Source organism: Eschscholzia californica, unplaced genomic scaffold (genome assembly GCF_041429995.1).
Source record: "Eschscholzia californica isolate CP2 unplaced genomic scaffold, dmEscCali1.0.p SCAF_3, whole genome shotgun sequence".
Classification (NCBI taxonomy): domain Eukaryota; kingdom Viridiplantae; phylum Streptophyta; class Magnoliopsida; order Ranunculales; family Papaveraceae; genus Eschscholzia; species Eschscholzia californica.
In genome coordinates, this window is record NW_028238420.1 from 56,709,252 (window position 1) to 56,728,504 (window position 19,253).

General features: G+C 37.2%; 1 protein-coding gene and 1 pseudogene across 3 annotated transcripts; both read left to right on the forward strand.

The window, feature by feature from the left end:
- The first annotated feature begins 1,091 nt into the window (after nucleotides 1-1,091).
- On the forward strand, nucleotides 1,092-15,944 carry LOC147552225 (aconitate hydratase, cytoplasmic-like; annotated as a pseudogene). Its single transcript, XR_015238402.1, has 19 exons — nucleotides 1,092-1,199; nucleotides 7,862-7,966; nucleotides 8,109-8,269; nucleotides 8,392-8,485; nucleotides 9,056-9,241; nucleotides 9,355-9,516; nucleotides 9,700-9,844; nucleotides 9,952-10,094; nucleotides 10,180-10,406; nucleotides 10,476-10,551; nucleotides 10,996-11,181; nucleotides 12,793-12,860; nucleotides 12,948-13,066; nucleotides 13,175-13,296; nucleotides 13,538-13,641; nucleotides 13,738-14,212; nucleotides 14,624-14,722; nucleotides 14,849-15,091; nucleotides 15,714-15,944. The product of XR_015238402.1 is annotated as an aconitate hydratase, cytoplasmic-like (transcript).
- A 750-nt stretch (nucleotides 15,945-16,694) lies between these two features.
- On the forward strand, nucleotides 16,695-18,767 carry LOC147552226 (protein translation factor SUI1 homolog). Of its 2 annotated transcripts, none has more exons than XM_086671291.1 (3): nucleotides 16,695-16,824; nucleotides 16,917-16,987; nucleotides 18,254-18,767. In XM_086671291.1, the coding sequence occupies exons 2-3, from the start codon at nucleotides 16,951-16,953 to the stop codon at nucleotides 18,559-18,561; spliced, it is 345 nt and encodes a 114-aa protein (XP_086527417.1). In that variant the 5' UTR covers nucleotides 16,695-16,824; nucleotides 16,917-16,950; the 3' UTR covers nucleotides 18,562-18,767. The 2 variants fall into 2 exon arrangements, with proteins under 2 accessions (XP_086527417.1, XP_086527418.1); XM_086671292.1 differs by having other exon boundaries at nucleotides 16,707-16,824; nucleotides 16,920-16,987.
- The last annotated feature ends 486 nt before the right edge of the window (nucleotides 18,768-19,253 follow it).

The following is a 19,253-nucleotide window of genomic DNA, read 5'->3' on the forward strand; positions in this document are numbered from 1 at the left end:
GTCGGATAGTGAGTGGATCGAGCATCGCCCGGTCACGGATCCTTTGGACTAGGACGGTCGCGAGCGGATTTCGGGTTTCCGGGCCAAATCCCACCTCTAGCGGCGACCTTGGTAGCAACAGAATATGAGCAGTAATGCTATAGAATCATCGAAAGCACAAAGCACGACAATCCACGTAGGATTTTTGCTTAAGGATTGTAGTTCATAAATCATAACCATCAAACGACAAACGAATATCAACTAATTAATAAAATTTGAACTTATCTAATGTTATGTCTATGGTCATCCAACTCAAAACTAATTGGCAATGAGTGGAAATGACTTGTACATTTATATTCTTGGTTGCTTGATAGCCCTTCCCTCATGTGGGATTATTCTCACACGCCCCCTCAAATGTGGGTATCTATGAGCCTACCATGAGTTTTTTTTTTCTTTTCGGGTGACGTGGAGAATGTGTGACTTTTAAGCATATCATCAGCGGACCTAACTCTGATATCATGTTACGTTTGTGGTCACCCAACTCAAAACCAATTGACAATGAGTATAGAGGATCTATACATTATATTATTGGTTTCTATACATTATATTATTGGTTGCTAGATACCCCTTCTCCCATGTTAAACTATTCTCACATCTAAGACTCATAACTCATAAGAAAGTCGGAATCATAGTTCATAAATCATAATCATCAATAGATTAAAGTAGGAGCTACAACCTAAACCATTTCCACAATTCTCAACGAGACTCACCAATTTCATGCTGAATTTCTTAAAAGGAAAGCAAATTATACTATCTAAAATCTGAGAAATAAAGATCAATAATCTTTGAGTCAACATATTCAGATTTGGAATGTTTTCACAAATACACACATCAAAGTGGTTAGAAACAAATCAAGTTTTGTGCAACAAACTTGAGTATCCCCACGTTTGGATTATAACCAAAAAGTATTTTTATGACGCCAAAATTTTGGGCCAAAGGACAAAATACAGAAGTTGTTAGTCATCCATCCCGCCACTTGGAAATCTACTAAACAGAGAAGATGGCAGATGTTAATATCATATCATAGCAGCATTACAATCTTTCTCTCTCTAAAGTTGTGGGAATTCAATAATCTTACTTTTGTATAAGGAGTAGTTTATTTGTTCATTTCTGTCTTCTGTTTCGTTTTCTGTCCATGTTGGATAATAAGTTTGGCTCAGGTAAGCTGAATCAGTTAGGTTTTTGATGTTATGTTCACGTATCTGCCAACTCAAAATCAATTGACAATGAGTGGAGACAATCTAGATAATATATTCATCGTTACTAGATTACTCCTTTTATCATGTCTGGTCACTGAAGTGTTGTTTTAATCTGTATACTATATTATCGTCTTGTTTCTTTTAAACAATGATAATATCCTTCTGAAATTTTTCAGAGATAAACAGTCAGTATTTTAACTAAAATTCCTTAAATGAAAAACAGAATGTTAGTACTCTGTTTTTAAATTTCAGATACAAATTGTATCTTTAACTAATAAAATAAGAAAGAGGATAAAGAACAGAAATTATATTAGTTAGAACCGAGGCGAGTGATCTCTTTCCTTAAGACAATAATTCGTCCGGTTCATTGTACCAACAGTATAGGCGATTTGTCTCCCAGGATACAACGGATTACCTTTTCGGATCGGAGGTACTTAGATCTGAAAACTCTTTCGAACGTCAGTAAGTATTGAAAACTCTTGAATGCCTTAAACTCTCTTAATTCGAAGTGAATTTTGAAGTCTGGTTTCATGGCTTATTTAAAGGTGAGAGGTGACTGTTTGTTAACAGTCACATTTGGAGGGAAAAGTCACAACCCTCACTTTTGGGGGGAAAAGTCACAACCCTCTTGAAGAAAGGAGGTATTGATCCACGGGTTTAATCTGGTCTGTCGGATGTAGATTTAATCTTGTCCGTCGGATTGCCTTTGGTATTTAAAATAAAACAAAGGCTTCTATGCTCCTAGCGCACGTGCAAAGTGCAAACGCCTCCAAAGCGCCCAAAGCGCCCTAAACGCCCACGCGCGTGCGCGTGCGTGGTTTGCGTGGTGCAAACCACGCAAACCGTTGGACCTTTATTTCATTCATAATATAGTATGGGAGAGCAGCTTATTATAAACCCTACATATTCCTTTAACTTACCCGATATGGGACTTTCCTTAAATATTTCACATATTTCCATATTTAAACCCAAACTTCGAAAATTAATATCTTATTCATACGGAATCGGTTTTGAGCAAACCAAAGCTTGAAATTCAAGCCCTCGACGAGACGAACGCAACGGTACGTTATTTGAGTTATTTCGACAAAGGGAACCTTGTCAAAAGGGCAAAAAACGCTCCTGCTGGAAAGTCGATTCCAACAATCCCCCACATGAATAAATATTGATCTTTCGAATATGCTGTTAGCATTGCTATAGTTCTCAAACGGAAGTTTGCTGCATCGGGAAAGATAGCTTTTGGCTTTGAATCTTCCGTAGCGAATAGTTATCGGGTTTGCAAAGACTTTAGTGAACATATGTCTTGAACTGAGTCTTATGAACTGCATACCAATGCAATAACTATCACACAGCTAGTTCCTTACTTTCTGTAGTTCTCGGTTGTGTTCATTTCGGCCGTGAACATTCCCAGGTTTTCGTGTGTGTGTTAAAGAAGTCTGCCTTTACGACCTTCTCATAGAACCGACCTCAGTTCACACACATATAGGTAATTCTTTTAATGGTATCCTGCAATACCATATTTCAGAAGAAATTCTAAAAATTAGTAATTACTAAAAGCCAAATGCTTATCCTTTCTATTTGCAGGCCACACTGATTCATCATAGGAATGGGTAAGAGATATTTCTCTTTCAGTGTTACTATCGAGTCAGTATATAACTTCAGTTTCCCATTGAACCAAGATCTTGGGATCTCCAGTCAGCTTGGTTGGGTTTCCGTTATGACTTTACTCATTTTCATTAGGCAGTAGCCCCATTCCCCTCGATGATGCAATTACCAGCTCTCTAGATAACCCTTTTGTAAATGGATCCGCAATGTTATCTTTGGACTTGACATAATCTACAGTTATGACTCCTTCTGAGAGCAATTGCTTTACGGTATTATGTCGGCGTCTTATATGACGAGACTTACCATTATACATTTTGCTATGTGCCTTTGCAATCGCTGCTTGATTATCGCAGTGTATATTAATTGCTGGCACAGGCTTGGACCAAATTGGAATGTCTTCCAGGAAGTTTCGCAGCCACTCTGCCTCTTCCCCTGCTTTATCCAGAGCAATGAATTCAGATTCCATTGTGGATCGAGCTATGCACGTCTGCTTTGAAGATTTCCATGAAATGGCAGCCCCACTTAGTGTAAACACATATCCACTAGTTGACTTACTATCATCTGTATCTGAGATCCAATTTGCATCGGAGTACCCTTCTAGTACTTCGGGATATTTGGTGTAATTCAACCCATATTCCTTAGTTTTTCTCAGATATCTTAGAACCCTAATGATAGCATTCCAATGTAGGTTACTGGGATTGCTTGTATATCTACTCAGTTTGCTAACTGAGTAAGCTATGTCTGGTCGAGTGCAGTTCATTAGATACATTAAACTGCCGATAATTCTAGAATACTCTAATTGTCTGACTCCTTGACCCGTATTTTTCATTAAGTGAATGCTTGGGTCTATCGGTGTACTTGCAACTTTTTGGTCAGTCTTGCAGAATTTTTCTAAAATCTTCTCAACATAATGAGACTGTGATAAACTTATTCCGTTATCAGTTTTAGAAATTTTCATGCCAAGGATGACTTCTGCTTTGCCTAAATCTTTCATATCAAAATTTTTAGACAACATCTTCTTAGTTTTATTTATGATATCTAAATTATTTCCCATAATTAACATATCATCTACATATAGACATAGGATAATGCATCCATTTGCGGTGGTCTTAGTATAGACACATTTATCGCATTCATTAATTTTGAAACCATTTGATATCAATATATTATCAAATTTCAAATGCCACTGCTTCGGAGCCTGTTTTAGCCCATAAAGTGATTTTACTAGCTTGCATACTTTTCTTTCTTGGCCGGGAATGACAAACCCTTCTGGTTGACTCATATATATTTCTTCTTCTAGTTTCCCATTCAAGAAAGTAGTTTTTACATCCATTTGGTGTATTTCTAAATTATGTATGGATGATATTGCCAGTAGCAACCGAATAGAGGTGATTCGAGTTACAGGAGAATAAGTGTCAAAGTAATCAAGACCTTCTCGTTGTCTGAACCCTTTTGCTACAAGTCTTGCCTTATACTTGTCGACTGATCCATCTGTTTTCATTTTCTTCTTAAAGATCCATTTGCAACCTAAAGGCTTGCAACCTGGAGGCAATTCTACTAAGTTCCCAAGTGTGATTATTCATGATGGACGTAATCTCATCGTTTATAGCTTCCTTCCAGAAGGAAGCTTCTGGGCTTCTCATAGCTTCTACAAATGACTGTGGATCATTTTCCAATAGATATGTCAGAAAATCGGGACCAAAGGTTTTTGCCACCTTTGTCCGTTTACTTTTTCGAGGTTCTTCAGTTTCTAACTCGGGTTCAATCTCTTGAAGTGTTTCTTTTTCTAACTCAGATTCATCTTTGTTAGATGCTTCTACCACTTCGGTTTGGTCACGTTTTCTTTTTAATGAGGAGCTATCTGAATTCGTTTTGTATGGAAACGTATTTTCAAAGAATTCAGCATCTCTGGATTCCAATATAGTGTTTATCTGTATATCCGGAATCTCAGATTTGTGTACCAAGAATCTATAGGCACTGCTATTTATGGCACTTCCTATAAAGATACAATCTACTGTTTTTGGTCCTATTTTGACTCTTTTAGGAGGAGGGACCATCACCTTAGCAAAGCACCCCCACACTTTGATGTATTTAAACGACGGTGGTCTTCCTTTCCACATCTCATATGGTATTTTACCTGTTGTCTTATGAGGCAATTTATTTAATATGTAATTTGCTGAAAGAATAGCTTCCCCCCACAAGTTTTGGGGTAGTCCAGAACTTATTAGCATAACATTCATCATTTCTTTTAAAGTTCGATTCTTACGTTCAGCTATACCATTTTGTTGGGGTGAGTAAGGGGCAGTAGTTTCATGAATAATGCCACTTTTGGCACAAATTTCAGCAAATGGTGACTCATATTCACCACCTCTGTCACTTCTTAAAGCTTTGATCTTTTTGTTCATTTGATTTTCAACTTCATTCTTATAAAGTTCAAATTTCTCAATCGCCTCATCTTTACTTCTCAATAAGTAAACATGACAATACCTTGTACAGTCATCGATGAAGGTTATAAAGTACTTTTTTCCTCCTCTTGTCTGGACCATTTTTAAGTCACATAGATCACTATGTACTAAGTCTAATGGTTCTGTTATTCTTTCAATTGAATGGAACGGTTTCTTAGATAATTTAGATTCTATGCATACATGACATTTTGTTTTAGAGTCTGTATTAAATTTTGGGATTAGGTTCATGTGCATTAACTTCTTCAGAGAGTTATGGTGAACATGACCTAGCCTTTCATGCCAAATTTCACAAGAGTCCACAATGTAAGCAGAACTAATATCTTTATTAATATTCTTAGGAGTTACAGTCATAACGTTTAACTTAAATAACCCCCCAGTACAATATCCCTTCCCTACATACATTTCATTCTTAGAAAGTACAAACTTATCAGAAACAAAAACAAGTTTAAAACCGTTCTTGCTAAGTAGAGACCCAGAGACAAGATTCTTTCGAACATCGGGGGCATGCAGTACATTGTTCAAAGTTACTTCTTTTCCAGAAGTAAATTTCAGAATAACCTTTCCTTTTCCCACGACCTTGGAGGTAGCGTCATTTCCCATGAATAAAGTTTCTCCTCCATTTATTTCGGTATAGTTTGAGAAAAGATTTTTGTCGGCGCAGATGTGCCTTGTTGCTCCCGTATCAACCCACCATTCCATAGAATTTGCGACGAGATTTACTTCAGAAATCATAGAACACAAGTTAAGTTTCTGAAATTTTTCAGAAATGTCTTCTACTCCCATCACCATAGCACATAGATTTTCGGGCTCATTATCTTCTACTACAGAAGCTTGATTCTTTGCCTTGATCTTTCCTTTTGACTTCTTATATTTCTTGACTTTGCCGTTTTTCGAACGACAATCTTTTGCAAGATGTCCTCTCTTGCCACAAGTGTAGCAGTCACCTTCAAACTTTCGTTTATTTGACTTACCTGTGGTTGCTCCTTGACTAGGAGGACGTTGACGCTTTTGGTTGGGTGTGGAACCACCCTCAATCATATTAAACTTGGAATCAGAAGAAGACTTTTCATTTTTCTTTTCTGCAACTCTACTGTCCTCTTCCACTCGGAGTTTTAGAATTAACTCCTCAAGGGACATGTCTTTATTTTTGTGACGTAAATAATTTTTGAAATCTTTCCATCCAGGAGGTAATTTTTCTATCATGGCCCTGACCTGGAGAGCTTCATTTGTAACCATATGTTCTGATTTTAATTCTTGTAGTATGAGTTGGAATTCCTGAACTTGTAACATTACTGACTTTATGTCAGTCATCTTAAATTCAAGAAATCTCCCTACTATGAATTTTTTCACTCCAGCAGTCTCAGTTTTATATTTATTTGCTAGAGTTTCCCATAATTCCTTTGCAGTATCCATAACATAATAAATATTATACAACCCATTATCTAAGGAATTAAGGATATAATTCTTGCATAGAAAATCAGAATGTTTCCATGCTTCGATTGCTGATACGTGTTGAACATCACCATCTTCGTTCAACACAGGCTTGCTTTCTGTTAAATATTTGACCAACCCAAGGGTAGTCAGATAAAACAACATTTTCTGTTGCCAGCGTTTGAAATCAATCCCGCAGAACTTCTCGGGTTTTTCAGCATGAGTGGTTGGACCAACTGATTTCATTCCTGACTCAACATTGCTTGCCATTTTTTCTGAAAAACAGAATACACCTTTCAGTATACAAATCAAAATAAAATTATTGTCTTAAGATTGTTGTTTTAATCTGTATACTATATTATCGTCTTGTTTCTTTTAAACAATGATAATATCCTTCTGAAATTTTTCAGAGATAAACAGTCAGTATTTTAACTAAAATTCCTTAAATGAAAAACAGAATGTTAGTACTCTGTTTTTAAATTTCAGATACAAATTGTATCTTTAACTAATAAAATAAGAAAGAGGATAAAGAACAGAAATTATATTAGTTAGAACCGAGGCGAGTGATCTCTTTCCTTAAGACAATAATTCGTCCGGTTCATTGTACCAACAGTATAGGCGATTTGTCTCCCAGGATACAACGGATTACCTTTTCGGATCGGAGGTACTTAGATCTGAAAACTCTTTCGAACGTCAGTAAGTATTGAAAACTCTTGAATGCCTTAAACTCTCTTAATTCGAAGTGAATTTTGAAGTCTGGTTTCATGGCTTATTTAAAGGTGAGAGGTGACTGTTTGTTAACAGTCACATTTGGAGGGAAAAGTCACAACCCTCACTTTTGGGGGGAAAAGTCACAACCCTCTTGAAGAAAGGAGGTACTGATCCACGGGTTTAATCTGGTCCGTCGGATGTAGATTTCACATATTTCCATATTTAAACCCAAACTTCGAAAATTGGTTTTGAGCAAACCAAAGCTTGAAATTCAAGCCCTCGACGAGACGAACGCAACGGTACGTTATTTGAGTTATTTCGACAAAGGGAACCTTGTCAAAAGGGCAAAAAACGCTCCTGCTGGAAAGTCGATTCCAACATGAAGTTGGCTTGTTCATTGATGTGTTTTTTTAGTTTCCGAGAGTGCTTTCAAGGGAATATACACCAGTCTTCCCAGACCTGGTGGGGGCGAATTCGGGAAGTACTATAGTCTTCCAAGTATGAATGATCCAAGGATTGGTAACTTTATTATCCGTCTTTTTATTTGATATCTACTTTCTGGATTTAGTCTGTTTAATTTAGAGCTCACATTGTTTTCCTGTATATTCATCTCAGATTTGTTCATGCGATTGAGTTAATTTTCTTGTTGTATCCATCACAGATAAACTCCCATACTCCATCCAAATCCTTCTTGAGTCAGCCATCCGTAACTGTGATGGTTTCCAAGTTACCAAGGAAGATGTGGAGAACATTATCGACTGGGAGAGAACTTCTTTGGAGCAAGTTGAAATCCCATTCAAACCTGCCCGTGTTCTTTTGCAGGTTGAGACCATAATCTTTTTAAAAGCAGTTATGATTTATTGTACTTACTCATCAACCTCTGTTACATTTGATATTTTGATTTATTCTCTATATGTTCAGAACACACTTTCTTAATTATCCAGGATTTCACTGGGTGTGCCTTCTCTTGAGGACCTCGCATGCATGCGCGATGCGATCAACAAGCTTGGTGGAAACTCTAACAAAATCAATCCTTTGGTATGTATTAGTTTATACTCTTAAACAAGTTGGTACCCTTTTTATTATTATATTGGATCTTCAAGAAACAGTCACTTCGTTTTCACTGGTTATCTTATATACGTAGTCAAGTAAGCGATTCTGTACTCCTACCTCAGTATAGGCTAAAATAATGCTTAAGTTTTGCTTTGGCGTTGGTTGTTGTTAAGTGTTATGTATTTGAATCTGCGTTCAGCCCACTTCATCTTGCCTTAAGATGACTCCAAATGTTTACACCTTTTTTTTTCGGTAAATTCATGTCACTTATTGCAAATCAGCTCGTGTATCTGCTCTTAAACATCCAACACTGAATTTGAAACTGGTATGTGCATGATGGCGCAGCCCTACTATTATTTTCTGTAACTATGATAGAATATTACAAGGAAAAATATCTAATTTATGCTTTCTTGCGACTCTTTCTCTCCCCATTCGGCTATGGAGTTCAAACTTTTAATAAAATAGGCCACTGATTTATCATCACTTGCAATTTTGTTTGTTGCTTGAATTTTTTCTTATGTGCTATGAACTTCTAATATTTTATCTGGTTTCCAGGTTCCAGTAGATCTTGTGGTTGATCATTCTGTCCAGGTTGATGTTACAAGAACAGAAAATGCAGTACAGTCAAATATGGAGCTTGAATTTCGAAGGAACAAGGAAAGATATGCTTTCCTCAGATGGGGATCTAATGCTTTTCAAAATATGCTCGTCGTTCCCCCAGGTTCTGGCATCGTACACCAGGTAAGAGCTTCCAATATCAGATACCCTCAATTGGTGATCTCAGTTTTCCTCCATTCTCGTTATTTATTTATAATTCTGGTTTTTATAAACAAGTCATTACAATAAAATTTCAGGTTAATCTGGAATACCTTGGCCGGATTGTTTTCAACACTGAAGGCACACTCTATCCTGATAGTGTGGTCGGAGCTGATTCCCACACAACTATGATTGATGGGTTAGGAGTTGCTGGCTGGGGAGTTGGGGGAATTGAAGCAGAAGCCACCATGCTTGGCCAGGTACAAGGGACCAGTATATCCATTTAAAAGTTTTATAACATGCCATTTTCTTCCTTACCTTTGCTAAAGTACCTAAATGAATCTGTAGTAGTTGTATTTCCATAGTTCCAATAAGCTTTAAAATGTACACAAGTTAATTCTGCTGATTTGCATCTAATTCAATATCTTTTTCAAAATTGATAGCCCATGAGCATGGTATTGCCTAGCGTTGTTGGATTTAAGTTATCTGGAAAGTTGCGCAATGGTGTCACAGCTACCGATTTGGTTCTGACTGTGACCCAGATGTTAAGGAAGCATGGAGTTGTTGGCAAGTTCGTAGAATTTTATGGTAATTTAGATTTCATGATTTATAGGGACTTAGCTTTCCATCATTGATCTGTTTGCTTGTATGGGGTTCTAAACCTGTTAATTATTTTGATTGATGAAATCATACAGGTGAGGGTATGAGAGAGTTATCATTGGCTGATCGAGCTACTATTGCCAATATGTCACCTGATTATGGGGTCACTATGGGATTTTTCCCTGTAGATCATATTACTTTACATTATATGAAATTTACTGGAAGAAGTGATGAGACTGTGAGTCTTTTACTTCGACATGAATTAGTTATATAGTACTGCTTATCTTTTAACTCGTGGACTGTCCTTCATGTTTTACTTATAGGTGGCAATGATAGAAGCCTACCTCCGTGCAAATAATATGTTTGTTGATTATGATAAGGTACCACCATTAGGTTATCTTATTGCCTTTCTCTTTAAAGCTGGAAATTCTGTATATGGGATGCAACTCATATCTATTTGTGGTTTTCAGCCTCAACAAGAAAGAATGTACTCTTCTTATTTGCAATTGGAACTTGAGGATGTCGAACCCTGTGTTTCAGGACCAAAGAGGTATGTATATTTTCCATTAATGTTCTGATGTATCCGTTCATGATATTTTTCAACTTCTCTCCATGTCAGACCTCATGACCGTGTTCCTTTGAAAAAGATGAAAGTGGACTGGCATTCTTGTCTGGATAACAAAGTTGGGTTCAAGGTGAGGGCGCACAAATTAATGTGATCGAAGTTCAGTTGCTCGACTTTAAGTTTATTCCTTCGACTTTTCTGCTTGAAGCATCTGTTCTAAGCACCTACTGTTGTTCTTGTTTATCAATTAATCATGAAAATTCTGACTTAGTGTAGTCTCGACAGGTCTAGAAAATTTAGATATTGCAGTGGATATATCTCCAGAAAAAGAAGGTTTCCATAATTGGTAGTCAAATAGATTGTTACTATTTAGTATCGTCACTAGACGTCAATTACTGGAATCTAATTCTCGGAGTCGTATGTTTGGTTGCTTTTAAGTTGTAATAATCTAAGCGTGGTTGTCTTGCACATACTCAATACTAGGAGGCCAGAAACGACACCGAGCGGTAAGGTTGCATTTCGTTTTACTTAGTTCATCACAACGCATTCTTAATTTTCTAAACATAATTAGCAGGGCTTTGCTGTGCCAAAGAAATTCCAAGACAAAGTTGCAAGATTTTCTTTTCATGGGCAGCCAGCAGAACTCAAGCACGGTAGCGTTGCCATAGCAGCAATTACCAGCTGCACGAATACTTCAAATCCTAATGTCATGATTGGGGCTGCTCTGGTGGCAAAGAAAGCATGTGAGCTAGGCCTTGAGGTCAGCTACAGAATTACATACTCCTTAGTATTTCTTATGTTTTATTTTTATGCAAAAGTCTTTTTATTTAAACTCGCAGGCGGAAGTTTCAAAGGAGGTTTACAATATTTATAATAAAGACAGAAACTCTAAATTATAATAAAACCCCTAAAACTTGCTAACTAAGACACTTAATACTCTCAGGACCCGTTTTAGATGTTGATTGGCCTAAATGCAGCTAGTTATGACACTTTTATTTAGCACCTAATAATAATCACAAAAATTCTTTAAAAAGTGACATTAAAAAAGACATATCGAACATAAATAGAGAAGTGAAATAAGTTTAAACCAAGAAATTCAAAGCTATGGTTGTTTGCTCTTAAGAGAAGGACCCTTGAGGAAACTCGGTTCACACAATTTACCCTCTTCCAAGAAAGTTTATCCTCAAACTTTGCCCTTATATCTACGGATGAAGATAAAATTAGTTTTTATTTGTTTAATTATGTTTCCTATGATATCAATGTGAATGACTTGAACTTCTAGTTTGTGCATCGAAGAAATTCATATCAGATCCTTTATTCATCAACAGGATGTTCTTTAGATTGTAAACCTTCTTTAGACACAGGAAAGCGTCAACATTTTGTCGTTACAAGTTACAACGATATAAAGTTTCACTCTATCAACCATAGTGGTTCTTTCGCTGTTAACACGTTGGGAGCTATAATGGTTGAAGGAATGATGTTGGTCGGTTGTGACAGATGTAAGCTAGCTCTTATCTGTGGTTTTATTATTCTACGCCTTGAACTTCCAGAAGAATTTCGCTCACATGCGATATGTTTGTTGACCCCTACTTTTCAAGAATTGGAGGCTGAACGAGTTCTTGAGAGTATAGGGCTCATTGGTTGCAATGGTGGTGTAATAGTGGCATGACTTATTGGCTACCTTTGGGTACTCATAATGCCCGTCTACCCCATCTAGCGCTTCAAGTCATACAGCCCTTCCAATTTTTCTTTGGTATAGTTACAGATTCGTAAATTTTTTGAAGGGGGCTTCCCATGCTTCGATCGCCTTATTGGGGCCATATGTCAAGGCCATATTGACATATTCAATCCAAGTTCAATGGCTATGAAAGAAAATGTGATGTCAACGCATTGGAACTTGAGAAGAAGTTTCAATGATGGGATACGATCTTTAAATAAAAGATAGAGATCCTCTTGATTCATAACCAAATTTACAATCTTCAAGCGGACGTAACAAAAAACGAAATCATTGAATTTAATTTGTAGTTCATTACTGAAGCTTTTTATACAAATAATTACAGCAAAAATACGCCCTAAACCTTTAAAATATCAAAAACTTGTTAGATAGAATACCTACAATCTTTATCTTTTAGGATATAACATAACCCAAAATCAGAAGGAACGGCACTTTTAATTAGCTCTTCACTTAGAAGCAATTAGGAATATAAAAAAAACTAATCCTGAAAATAATATAGGAAACTTCAATAGAACAAGTATAAATAAATAAAGCAGAGAAATCTCTAAACTATAGTTGTTTGCCCTTAAGAGAACTCGACTCATATCAGTTTTAGACAGGATGATTTTATGATGGTGAAAAACGATTTTCTTCTAGGTTAAACCATGGATAAAAACAAGTCTGGCCCCCGGTTCTAGAGTAGTTACGAAATATCTTATGCAAAGGTAAGATCATTCAATTATGCTGTATTTTCAGTGTTGTGTTACTACATTTTCAATATATACCGAGTGGATGCCATGCATTTTCCACAGTGGCCTGCATAAGTATTTGAACCAGCAGGGTTTCCATATTGTTGGATACGGTTGCACAACATGTATTGGGAATTCGGGGGATCTTGATGAATCAGTTGCTTCTGCAATTTCAGAAAATGGTAGAAACTTACGTTAACCATTTCACTTGATCGTGTTTAGATGTTCGATGCAATTCATTGCTTTACTTGTGGATAATCTTCCTCAGTAATGCTGTTATTAACTTGCAGACATTATTGCCGCTTCTGTACTTTCTGGGAACCGAAACTTTGAAGGCCGCGTCCATCCCTTGATACGGGCTAACTATCTCGCTTCGCCTCCTTTGGTTGTTGCATATGCCCTTGCTGGCACTGTAAGCTTATACTTGTCTTTCACTATATTTCTTTACCTGATGGCCTTCAATTTTATACACTTTTTCAATTTGATGGGATCCATTGAGGAGTCAGATAGCATGGCCACTAAAAGCTAAACAATGTAGGGATGAATTGAGAAGCCTGTATTGGGTTTAACATTTTCATCAGTATAAGCTCTCCATGATATTGTTCACTGGCATACCAAGTGCTTAGATTAAATGAAACTTGTGAACTTTTCAGGTTGACATTGATTTCGAGAAGGAGCCAATTGGAACAGGCAAGGATGGTAAAAGTGTTTACTTCAGGGACATATGGTCCTCTAATGAAGAAATTGCTGAGGTCACTATTCCCAATCTTCCATAGACTACCAGCAGTTTTCCTCCAAGATTTGTCTAGTGATTCTCTAATCAATAAATGGCACTTATAACTGCCTAAGTTGTTCAATCCAGTGTCTTAACGGATATGTTCAAGAAGACATACGAGTCTATCACAATGGGCAATCCAATGTGGAATCAACTCTCTATCCCATCTTCCAAACTCTACTCATGGGACCCGAACTCAACCTACATTCACGAGCCTCCATACTTCAAGAACATGACGATGAAACCTCCTGGTCCCCAAGGAGTGAAGGACGCCTTTTGCTTGCTCAACTTTGGCGATAGTATTACAACTGATCATATATCACCGTCTGGGAGCATCCACAAGGACAGCCCTGCTGCTAAGTACCTTATGGAACGTGGGGTGGACCGAAAAGACTTTAACTCTTATGGTAGTCGTCGTGGAAATGATGAAGTAATGGCTAGGGGCACATTTGCTAATACTCGTATAGTCAACAAGCTCTTGAATGGAGAAGTTGGGCCAAAGACAATTCACATTCCAACGGGTGAAAAACTACACGTGTTTGATGTTGCAACTGTGAGTGCCTCGATGTATTTCCTTTTGTACTTCCAAAATCGTTAACCATTTGTTGTAACACTTGTTTGGGTACCAGCTCTATTTCCCTTGATTTAGGCTCTGCTGAGGCCCATTGGCCTAGTTTCACATGGTACAAAGTTTTTCATTGGGCGTGAGCCTTTCGTAGACCACCTGAGGCTTCTATACCTGACCAATTTAGGTGCCAAACCCACCCAAAGGGTATGTAAGACAAGGTGTTGTGTTATGGGTGCCTTTTGCACATGAAACTTCTGTTTCAATTAACCATCTCATTTTTCTCCTTGCATATTAAGTAATTGCTCCACAGGAAGATCTAATTACAGACTGAATAGTTTTGTGCTGCTGATTTTGTTTTAGTTGCTAAACCCATTTTGATAAATATAATGTTTTCAGAGGTACAAGGAATCAGGGCATGACACTATCGTTCTGGCTGGAGCAGAGTATGGAAGTGGAAGCTCTCGAGATTGGGCAGCAAAGGGTCCAATGTTACTAGTTAGTTGCACACATATTTATTGATTAACTCATAAAGTTCTTTTGTTCCTGCTTCTTGTATTCTACTGATCTTTGATAGTGCTCTCGGTAATCTTCATTGTTTGCTTGAATCGTCTTCTGAACCAGGGAGTGAAAGCAGTAATTGCAAAGAGTTTCGAGACGATCCACCGAAGTAATTTAGTAGGAATGGGTATCATCCCTCTATGTTTCAAGCCTGCCGAAGATGCAGGTACACTTGGCCTAACTGGTCATGAGCGATATACCATCGACCTTCCGAGCAAAGCTAGTGACATTAGACCTCGTCAAGATGTAACTGTCGTTACCGAAACTAGCAAATCTTTCACCTGTACTGCTAGATTCGACACTGAGGTACTTGGTTTTCCTCTTTAATTAGAATTTAGAAGGTTAGAATGGGATGCGCTTGAGAGTTACAAAGTCAATGTCCATTAGTTTAAACTTTGAGCTATTGACATATATATGTAATTATAAAAAAATGAGATTACATGTAAATTTAATGTTGCGAAACAAACCACTTTTTAATATCTTAGTGAGAGTTAGATGATTTAATAGATCTAGGCTAGGATTTGTGCCGAACTGAGGTGGGCGACCATAATTTATCAAGATGTTTGTCACATGCGACACAAAATCCATTTGTTCTTTATAATGTATTAGATTACGTACTCATCAAACATGAGAATCATGTTTAGCAACACTGAGATTTGTATAAGGATTGTATAATTTTCTTTTCCCCTTTGTGTAAAAGGAGATGCCCAGGCCCCAAGAGCTCGTTCCTATCTGACCTCCTAGGAAAGTGGTAATATTTCTGGGTTTGAGTGTTTGAATCTCACTCCATTGTCAAGGGTACTGCGAGCTTAAAGTTGTGTTTGCTGTGAACTAAAACAGAACCAAGTAAAAAGAATTGAATTGAATTGTATTCTGAACTGATCTTGCTTAGGAAGCTGACAGTATTGTTTTGTTTTGATAAATGTAGGTAGAACTGGCATATTTCGATCATGGAGGAATTCTTCCTTTTGTTATGACCCTTCGGAATTTTAACAGGCAATTTAGATTGGGAAGTGAAGTTAGCTATACTTTCATTTTCTGGGTTAAATGTATGTGTGAGAGATTAGAGTATGGAGTTACGTGTGCTCCTTGTTTTACCAAGTTTGGAGAATAGTAGTTTTTTTTCTGTTGAAATAATTTTGGAGAATAGTAGTTAGTTTCGTATTGATGCAACGTTTTTTTTTGTTTTTGAGAAATCAACTACGATCCACCTTAGTCGTTATTCACGAAGATGTGATGAGCACGATAACCGCCTAATTTGAACCATCATAATGAAAAAGGCCTAAAGCCCGAGGCCTAAAGTTCCACAAATTTATTATATTATTTACTTTTATAAGTTGTCTAAATGACATGAGACAAATCTTGATAGCAAATTGCTTCCACCGAGACTCGATCTCACGATCTCATGGGCTTAAGAGGTGTCCAACTGCTGTACCAAAAGGTGGTGGACGATGAAACGTTATTCTTGTCACAGAAATCGCCTGGTTCCTTGTAGAAAATATTGAACTTGGCTTTATTATAGTATATAAATTTTAGAAAATATTAGACTTGAATTTATTAGAATATATAAATAATGTTGTTGGAATTTAAAACCTCATCTTAGCCCTTTTTATAAAAAACTCTGGAAATTATTATCTTAATAAGTTGCTTTCTCAACAGATAAAAGAAAAGAAAACTAAATAAGGTGTCTGCTCATAGCAATATGACGTGTTTATAGCACATACAGGGTGCTTATATACATTCCTTGCTCTGGATTCTTCCAGAGAAAGTAATGTGGGACCCTGCTAGGTGTCACTAATGCGTGAGCCACACGCACTAAATAAGCACCGTCAATCTTCTGCATTCATCCTGACCGTCCATCTAATCCGTTTTTTGACGACAGACAGCATAACGAAAATCTATCCAGAGGTTCAAAGTAGTCGGTTTCTAAATCTCCAGACGCTGCTGCCTATATAAACCCTTCTAATCCTCTCCAATTTTCATAAAAATCATTCTCCAATTTTCAAGGTCCCCAAGCTTCAATCTTCTTCTACGATTAGGTAATTTGTAGCTTGATTATGTATTAACTGTTCTGTTCTGATTACCTTGAATTGAATGTTTGATTTTTAAGTTTTCCTTTTTTAAATTTCAGTAGTTCGTTCTCAAATCTCTCATCAACAATTTTCATGGTTGAACTCGACATCCAGATCCCATCCGCCTTCGGTTCGTATCCCTAATTTTTTTTTACCCATTCCTATGCAAATGATCTTCTCTGCGATTTAAATATTGTATAGTAGTTGATAATAGTGTATGACCCGTGGTTAGATTTTTTTTTTAAATCTAAAAAATGATAGAAAAGGCTACAAAATCTAGACATAGGAATCAACCCTCCATTAAGAGAGAGAGAAAGTCATTGATTTCCTTTTGATCGTCCATTAAGAGAGTGAGGAAGTCATTGATTTCCTTTTGATCGAACCTTGGACTATATCCTTCTCTTTTAGGGTTCCTTTTAATATCTTAAGGGCTCACAATAAGCCTTTCAGTTCCAAGTCTTGGAATCGGTATAATTCGAGAGGGCATATTTGGTGTCTTTATGTGGTTTTAGACCTCTTTCAACCTGAAACTAGTGTCGGTTGGCTGCCCAGATGGTCACGGCCCCTTTGGTTTGAAGTCCTCCATTCGTAAGATGAACACGGGTTCATTTGATTAGTATAGGGGGGACACCGTATAGGGGGGACACCTCCAATTGACTTTAAGGACTCATCGTATCGACGAGAAATTGGGAATACTATTTTGGAAGTGTAGTTTCCGATGTTCCTCTGTAAGAATGTTACAACGCTGTTCGACTTTTAGGTGGCTTTGTTTGACTGGTAATTGCACATATTGGAGTGTTACCTTGGGTGGGCTAGGTTGATGGGGTTTTACATTTTTCAGTTTTTCACCACTTCCATGGAAAAAACTTTGGAACGAAAAATCGTGGTACGAAAGTTTATTTACCTTATGATTGGGTGTCCTCCTGCAAGTTTCGTTTGGATGAATAGAAGAACCTAATTTTCACAATGTTTCATGATACTTAAACACCGATACGAAACTTTAACTGTGGGGACAGAGGGTGATGAATGGAGGGATTTGTAGGTTTGGGAATGGTGGAACGTTATAGGGATTTTTTATCCGCTTTAACGAAATTGACTCAATCGAAATGTGACGGGTAGATACATAGATGTGGTCTGTACATAAATTTTTCTTGTGCGTGAACCTCATTAATGAACTGATGGACTAGTACTAGTGTTATTGACTCCTGCCACCCACAAATGAGATCGTACAAATTGAAGAATTGGTACTAGTATAGCGGAGTGCTCTTGGGCACCTTCCATCCGAAACACCATATCTTCGGATAACTCCTTGTAGTACTGTTCGTTGTTTATGGTACTTGTTTGAATTGGTGGCTCGAGCTTTTGTTTTATGTGATATATGTATGTATCATTGCAGATCCATTTTCTGAGGCTAAAGATTTAGATTCGGGAGCGCCAGGAGCGAAAGAGTATGTTCATATACGTATACAACAAAGGAATGGTAAAAAGAGCTTAACGACAGTTCAAGGTCTGAAAAAGGAGTTCAGCTACGAAAAGATTCTCAAAGATTTGAAGAAAGAGTTCTGCTGTAATGGTACTGTTGTTCATGACATAGAACTCGGAAAAGTTATTCAACTCCAGGGTGACCAGCGTAAAAATGTTTCCAACTTTCTAGTCAAAGCTGGACTTGTGAAGAAAGATCATATCAAAATACATGGTTTTTGAATATTCAATTTGTTTGGGTTGTTTGAATATGTGACTAGTGGATGGTGTGGTTCAAGTATTAAGTTCTAGTTTGGTTTGGTATCTGGTATCTGTTTGGTTTGGTTTGGTTTGGTTTGGTTTGTTATCCAGTATTTGTTTTGTTTTGGTTATGAAGATTTCTAGAATATGGATATTATTATGAAAAATAAGATTGACATTTCAGTTCATATTTCTGTTGGGTTATGATGTTGGTTATGTATACTTGCTTCATTTTCTTTGTAAAATATAGGAAGTCCTCTCTTCTATATCAGGCTTGCATTCTCATGCAAAACGAATACTTCTGTGCGCTGTGGGCGGTGAGTTAACTCGTGTAACCTACTACTAATGTAAAAATGTTCTTCACGAAGCCCATCAGTTAAAATTGATAGCTTGCGTCAAGAATCAGAATCTCATCGTTATTTCTTGGAAATTTATGATCATTATTTCTTGAGGTGAGGTTATCTTTACATGTATTGAGGCGTCTCCCACCCAAAAGTGATCATTATTTCTTGAGGTGAGGTTATCTTTCCATGTATTGAGGCCTCTCCCACCCAAAAGTGGAACTGACGAGCTGGTTATTGGGTGGTCTTAGAGCGCGTCACTTATGATTTATAGAGATTTTGTTAAAAAAACTTATCGAACGAGATACTCTTATATGATGATGTGGAGCATTT

What these genes read in the sequence shown, in the direction of transcription:
- LOC147552226 (XM_086671291.1), top strand. Translation starts at nt 16,951, where the DNA reads ATGGTTGAACTCGACATCCAGATCCCATCCGCCTTCG. An exon ending in CCAGATCCCATCCGCCTTCG is followed by an intron (nt 16,988 to 18,253) that starts GTTCGTATCCCT and finishes GTATCATTGCAG; the next exon opens with ATCCATTTTCTGAGGCTAAA.